Here is a 7281-nt window from a genome sequence, read left to right as displayed (position 1 = left end):
GAAAAAGGAAATAGACAGGGAGATGTAGGAAGTGACAGATGGAGAGAGATGGAAACTGACTGAGCTTGAGAGAGATAGAAAAGGGATCAAGGGAGACAGGAGACCCAGAGTCAGAGACCCAGAAAGACAGATATGAGACTCAGAGAGATTCCAGGAGAGTGAAGGGGAGAGGCAGAGAGAAACAGAGACATGCAGAGAAAGAGAGAAAATCAGAGACAGAGAGAGAGAGAGGGAATGAGGCAACTGTGGAGAGGGACGCAGAGAGAATGACACAGGAGGTGAGAGAGAGAGAGACCCAAATCGCCAGAGAGGAATGAAGAGAGAGGAGGAGGGGCAGCACAGGGTGGGGCCTGATCTACTGCAGCAGCCCCCCTGGGCAGGAATGGGTGACAGGTCCCTCCTTTCCAGCCCTCATTCAGGGGTCTTGTCTGGACTGGGGGGTGCACTTGGTGCACACGGATGCTCCTCCCCACCTCCATCCAACCACAGCGATGTGCATTTCACACCCATTAACCCAGTTATATGCACCCGCTTAAACACTCTCTCTCTCCTAAGAGCCTCCTTTCCCTCCCCCAGCCTGCTTCAGAGGAGCAGGGGAAGACCGGTTTAACTGAGGGTTGGGGGCAGAGGAAGGGTTCCCAGCGCCCAGAGAGGGCCAGGGGATAAGGCTAGCGGTCCCGAGGAAACCCCACTCCACTCCAGTCTTTCCTTCCCTGCCCCCTTTCCCGGCAGGCAGGGGCTGCTGCATGAGCCGTATCTGCAGAATTGGAAGCAGGGCGGGGTGGGGGGGGCCTGCAGAGGCTGGAAACCACCCTGGGGAGAGGGGGCTGGGCTGAGCCGGCAGGCCTGGCGGGAGCCCAGGGCTTCTTTTCATGGAGGTGGTTAGCAGGATCGATGACAGTAGGCGGGCCAAGGTGGGAAGACACACGCCTCAGCCCCCCCCCCCCATCTTTTCCCCAGTCACATCATCAGAGGGGACCACAGGTCTTGGGGAACCCCAGGAGGAAAAGTACGGTGTGTCTTGCAAACTGCTTAAGGAAACTAAATAATGGATTGTTGGGAGGGGAGGGGAGAGAAAGGTGAAGTCTCTCCCCAACCTGTCACAAACCAGGAGGGAGAGTTGGGGACAAACAGGGAATGCAGGAGACCCACTGGGCCTGGGTCCCTTATTCCTGAGAAGGACCCTCAACTTGGCCAGAAGCCAGCCCTGGGGAGGGGCAACAAAGGGAGGTACAAAGGGAGCAGAGGGAGTCAAGATTGGCTCCAGAGTTAGAAACCCAACCCCTAAGCCTCCCACAGAACCCCACCCGCCTGAGGTGCCTGAGCCCACCACCTCTCTTCACTTATCAAGATGCCCCAGTTACCATAGCAACCACCTCCTTCCTCTTGTCTCTGGCAACTGGCCAGGAGTGGTGCACATTCCTTTTCCTGCCTCCTGGCTCCACCCTTAGCTCAGCCTAGCCCTGAGAACCCAGATTGCTGGGGTAGCAGGAACCAGAAGAACTTCCGAATGGAGCACAGAGCAGCCAGGGAAGAACCAAAGAGGATTCTAGGACAGGCACTCACCCAGCGGGTTCCTGATGGTTTGGGTAGGGAGGGTATATGGAAACACAGACAACAAAAAGCAGGATAATCCAATTGCTCTACCTAAGACTTCCTCTTTGAAGACTGAACAGAGAATGGAGAAGGGTGAACTTGCACATTGTGTGAATCAGTGCTCTTCAGGGTCTTGCCTAAGTGCCACCTGTATTAGTCAGTTTAGGATAGAGCCTTTAGGGCAACAAATAGTACCAAAAATCTCATGGCTTCTGACAACCAAGGTTTATTTCTCACTTATACTATTCATCAATCACAGGTCAGCTGGGGACCTCATTCACCAATGAACACCGGAGCGGTTACCATCCTGAACATTCTTGTCACCAGGTCAAAGTCAACAGGGAGCTCTTGTCTGGGCTCTTAAATGCTCCAGCCTGGAAGTGACGATGACATTTCCACTCACAGTTCATTGACCAGGATTAGCCACATGCCTCCTTCCCCCCACACCAAGGCAGCCATCTCTCCCTGAGCCTGGAAGGGGAAGAACACTAACGACAACACCTGGCATTGCTGGCACCCCTCCCCTCGCGGTGCCCTAGAATTCTGCCCTAGACATGGCAGACTGTACTAAGAGCTGTCGGAGGGATTCAGGAGCCATCAGATGGGTTCTTGAATGGGAAAGATGTTCTGAGTTCTCCTGAAGGAGAATATAGTTTGGGACAAGGAGAAAAGAAAATCCACACACATACATATTTTACCCACACATTAACATTTATGAAATCAGGGTGAGTTTTCTAATAGATGGGTGTTTCATGTTGTACAGTTACATACATATTCATGCATAACACATCCACTAGGGAAGCTATTACAAAATCAATTATGAATCTTAAAATCGGTAATGCCTTAGAAATAAGTAATGTAAACACATTATATATAGCAGAATATAGGGTATATTATAGGACAGCTCCCTGTGCTGGACTTGGTAGCAGAAGCAAGTGGATGAGAGCAGTAGCTGCAGTGGCTGCCTTTTGGAGCTCAGTGACTGAGAGGTCTCAGGGAGTGTTCAGGGGAAGCTGACACACTCAGCAGCCCAGTGAGATTGGGGTCTCTTCACCTCCAGCACCATATGCACGTGGGATTATGTATGTGCTTTCAGGGAATGAATCCATCATTTGCAAAAGCCTCCACAAGGGCCTAGGACCAGGGCCTAGGACTGTACAAGGGAAGGTATCAGCCAATGGATTAAGTAGGAGCTGGAATCCATCCTGTGCTTCACTCTTCAAACCTTGTGTCCTTCCATGAAGTTCTATCACCCAGAGCAAGGCGTCTCTCGTTATCTGATTTCTACACAGAAACCATTAGGCCAGTGGCCCCATATGCATCCTCATATATGTTAAGAAACCCAGTGTTGAAATATTTTTTCCCCTCTCTCTCTTTCTCTGCCTTCCTTCCTACAGTTCCTCAGGAACCTGACCCATTTCACTATGGTGAGTGGCAGATTCTGTGATAAGAGCACCTGGGGATGGATGATGGCGGCTGCTGATCCCCATGGGTCACTGCTGAAGTGACTTCAGTTGTGGCTGATATGTGCTGGGCTACTAGCCATGGGACCATGTGGGTACAGCTCACAACAGCTGGGCTCATGGAGGGCAGAATCAAACTGGGGTACCTTCTCTGGGCTCCTTCAGGCTTCACCAGGACTCAGGGCTGGTGCATTAGGGTCACCAGAGTAGCAAACAAGTCTGAGGCCAGGCTGCCTGGATTTGAATCCTGGCTTAGCCACTCACTAGCCGTGTTGCCTTGAGCAAGCAACTTTGCCTTTCTGAACCCTTCTGTAAATAAGGGAAAGTAATAGTTCCCACCTATAAGAATTGTGAGAAAGATTTACTTGGATGATGCCATTAAATCATTCCTTCCCACAACATGGAAGCTCAAAGAAGCTACCTCCAGGTCTAGCAGACCCGCTCCCTATTCCCTCTCCCAACAGCCCGCCTGCCCTCTGCCTTCGCTCACTCACACTGTTCCTCCCACAAGCCGAGTGCTTTCCCACCGCAGGGTCTTTGCCCTGGCTCTTCCTCTGACAGAAACAGTCCTCCTCTAGCTCATCACACCGCTGGTGAAGGCTCTTCTTCCTTCTTCAGGCCTCAGTCAATACTGACTGCTCTGCTAGGAGAGGCCCTCCCTAATCCCAGGCAAGAGGAGCCACACCTACACATGGTCACATGACTCAATTTTTGGTTTTGTTTTGCTTAGTGCTTTATCACAATAATAAAGTCAACTCCCTGAGGGCAGAGGCCTGGACCACTGCTGATACAGAGTGGGTGCCCTATAAATTAATATTTTTAAAAATATTTACTGCGGTATAATTAGACAAGAATAATTCTTATGTAGGAAAATAATGGAAAGAACTAGATTAAAGTGTTGAGAAGAGGATGGGAAATTCTAAATAGGACAGCCCGAGAAGGTTTTTTTTTTTTTTTTTAATATATTTTATTGATTTTTTACAGAGAGGAAGGGAGAGAGATAGAGAGTTAGAAACATCGATGAGAGAGAAACATCGATCAGCTGCCTCCTGCACATCTCCTACTGGGGATGTGCCCGCAACCCAAGTACATGCCCTTGACCGGAATTGAACCTGGGACCTTTCAGTCCGCAGGCCGATGCTCTATCCACTGAGCCAAACCGGTTTCGGCCCGAGAAGGTTTGACTGACATTGGAATAAAGCCCAGAAGTTGGTATGGGGGGGAGATTTGGGGGAAGATCTTTCCGGTAGAGGAACAGCAAGTGCATAGACCCTGAGGTAGGACCGTGCCTGATATGCTCCAGGAAGAGCAGGGAAACTAGTGTGCCCGGGGTTAGGGGGCTGAGAGGAAGTGGAGTGGGGTGAAGTCTGAGAAGGAACAGAGACCAGATCTTACAGGGCCCTGTGGACTGTAATGAGGACTGGCTTTTACTAGGAGTGCAATAAAAATGGGGAGGGGAAGGGGCAGTTCTGAGGGGAGGAGGACCCTGATCTGACTCAGGTGCTAACAGGATCCCTGTGGCTGGGGGAGGAGACCACAGAGAAGGTGGCTCGCTGCAGTAGTCCAGAAGGGTGACAATGGTGGACAGGACCAGGAGGAGGCAGTAGAAGGAGGTCCAGAGGAGGGGGTAAGGGAAGAGAGGACAAGGGGAGCTATGTCATCTTCACCCACTGGAGGAGCCTGCAGCACAGCCTGCAGCATCCCTGAATTTTGGGACCCTGGCTGGGCAATCTGAAGACAGGCTGGGGGAGGGGGGGGAGGAAGGGTGCTGAGGTGCCACCTCACCTTGATGTCACCCATTATCTTCCCCAGACTATGACACTGTGCAAACCGTGGGCATGACTCTGGCCACCATATTGTTCCTGCTGGGCATCCTCATCATCATCAGTAAGTGTGTCCCTCTCCTGGAATCTAAAACCCTCAAGGAGGGCCACCTCCGGTCAGGCCCCAGGCGCAGAGTTCCCCTGCTGGCTCTCGACCAGACCCTTATGTCCTGTCTTCTTGTTCTGTCTATCTCTCTCCTAACAGGCAAGAAGGTGAAGTGCAGGAAGGCGGACTCCAGGTCTGAGAGGTCTGGCAGCAGTGGGGAGAGAGGGGAGAGGGGTGGGAACAGAAGGGCCCAGGGCTAGCCTGTGTTCCACATAAACCTGTGGCTATTGAGGCTCTTTTAAAAAAAATCAATTAGACATTACATAACTTACTAAGTGATCATCCCAATAAATCTCGAATCCTCTGCTTTTCTTTCTCATCTTTGCTTCCACAGCCCAACATGCAAGTCCTGTAAGTCGGAGCTTCCCTCCTCAGGTGAGGGTGAGAAAGTGTGTGGTTCTGGGAGGAGGACAGGTGGGAGCAGGAAAGGGGTCATTAAAAGGGGAGTTGCACTGTATGTCCCTAAGAATGGGGCTACCAACCCAATGGGTGGACATGAGAGATTCAGTAGGAGCTGAGATCCTGCAGCTCAAAATGTTAAACCGTGGCTCGTCAGTGGGATGTCAAATGTCCTAGCGTCCACTAAGCCTCCAGACACAAGGACACAAGCTTATAGAAGCAAGGATGAGCTAATTCCCCCGAGTAGAAAGCCAGAAGCCTGGGAAGAGAGGGGGGGCCCACATGGGAAAGGACTTCCGCAGTCAGAATAAGACAGAGTTGAGTCCTAGAGAAGCAGAAAGCAGATGTTTTCCAGACTTAATTGTTCAATTTGGAAGATCTAGAATGAAATGCAGGAGAGAAGAGAAGGAACTGAGGAAGAAATGGGTGAAGGAAGGGCTTTTGAATAATGGTATCAAAATAACAAAAGGAGAGAGGTATGGAATGCAGATTTTTAAAAACTGATGTAAGTAGCATGAAACAATGGAAAGGGATAAAGAGCAGAGGGAATTGAGGGTGTGGGGGGGGTACAGGAGAGGGTGCGGATGAGGGGGATGGAGGTGGGGGAGGGTGGAATATAGGAGGGATGGGTGCAGAGGGGAGTAGGAAGAGTGGGGGTACTGTAGGGGGAGAATGGGTGCAGGTGGATGGAAGGTGTAAAGGGAGATGGAGAGAGATGTAGGCCGTGGAGGGGGATAAGCATGTAGAGAAAGATTGTGACTCCTTGGGAGTGTTAATTTTAATTATGTAAAAATATCTTGACCTGTTTTTATTGGACCTGCGTCCTCTCCAGGGATATTTAGAAGAATCAGATGGGAATCTCTCTACCTCTTATAAAGTTCTTGTAACTAAAACGTGGGCTTTGGGGTACTCAACATTTGGGGGGATTTGGTGGCAGATTTCATGTGTTTCATGAGACTTTCTTTTAATGACACTTAAAAGCATTAAGGGGACACTCTGTGGATGACTTGGGGGGGGGAGGCCCTGATGCCTGGGGCCGTTCTAAGGGCATGTGCAGGATTCTGACCCACTCCAGTTGAGTGCCGGTCCCATGTGGGTGGGAGCAGGAGAGCTCCTGTTGTGCCCCAAGTCCGGAGGCCGGAGGCCTGAGGCCGGGTGTGGGGAGGGGGAGGCTGGGAGGAGGCTGGGAGCACAGGTGGGAGGCGGAGACTCCCTTTGTGACAGGGGGAAGCCCCGAGAAGCCCAAGCTGGCCCAGGGAGTGTCCTCACAGGTGTGTTCCCGTCTATGACAGTGTCCTACAGGGCAGGGCAGAGACACACAGGCGTCCCTGTATGGCCCACACCACAGGGAGCGGGAGGCAAGACAACTCCCCGGTGCTGTCTCAAGACTGTCAGTTCTTGGGGGTCTGGATTCCATGTGGGGGTGAGGGCGCACTGGCTCTGGGGAGGGGATGCTCTAGTCACTGACCTAAACTGTCTCTCTCCCTCTCTCTCCAGCCCCAGGAGGTGGCGGTGTGTAAAGCCAGCCTCGGCACCTCCACTGCTGTCCCTGCCTGAGTGTGGGAGCCCGAGGACCGGGTGGAGGTGGTGGGGACCCCAGCTTTGCGCTGCTGGGAGCGCTCCCCGGAATGAGCCGCCCCACCCACCCCGAGGCTGGAGCCGCTGCACCCTGCTGCCCCTCCCAAGGCCTTGGCTATGACGACCCCCCAAAGAGCCTATCTGCATCCCAGACACAGGGACTCGGGTCTCCAGCTCCTGGAGTCCGAGAGCCCACCCCCTGTCCCTCCGAGTTCCCGGGTACTGCCCCCCTGAACCTCCTCGTCTCCTCCCCAAAGATCCGTTCTCCTGCCCAAGGGGTGTCTGTGTCTTGAGCCCAATAAATGTGCATTTGGTT

At 52.3% G+C, this 7281-nt stretch overlaps 1 protein-coding gene across 6 annotated transcripts in view; it reads left to right on the top strand.

Moving 5' to 3' along the window:
• Positions 1-7267, top strand: part of LOC106694361 (FXYD domain-containing ion transport regulator 7) — a 22602-nt gene extending 15335 nt beyond the window's left edge. Inside the window, exons 6-10 of one of the 6 annotated variants that reach the window (XM_023762331.1) lie at positions 2994-3023; positions 4872-4946; positions 5088-5121; positions 5323-5363; positions 6885-7267. In XM_023762331.1, the coding sequence (XP_023618099.1) occupies positions 2994-3023; positions 4872-4946; positions 5088-5121; positions 5323-5363; positions 6885-6907 (203 nt within the window). In that variant the 3' untranslated portion in view covers positions 6908-7267. Of the gene's footprint in view, positions 1-2993; positions 3151-4871; positions 4947-5087; positions 5131-5322; positions 5929-6884 lie in introns of those variants that run through there. The other 5 variants (XM_023762330.1, XM_023762332.1, XM_023762326.1 and 2 more) reach the window with 5 other exon arrangements.
• Positions 7268-7281: the final 14 nt, after the last annotated feature.

Source organism: Myotis lucifugus, unplaced genomic scaffold, assembly GCF_000147115.1.
Source record: "Myotis lucifugus unplaced genomic scaffold, Myoluc2.0 scaffold_244, whole genome shotgun sequence".
In the NCBI taxonomy this organism is placed as follows: domain Eukaryota; kingdom Metazoa; phylum Chordata; class Mammalia; order Chiroptera; family Vespertilionidae; genus Myotis; species Myotis lucifugus.
This window is presented reverse-complemented; position numbering and strand designations above follow the sequence as displayed.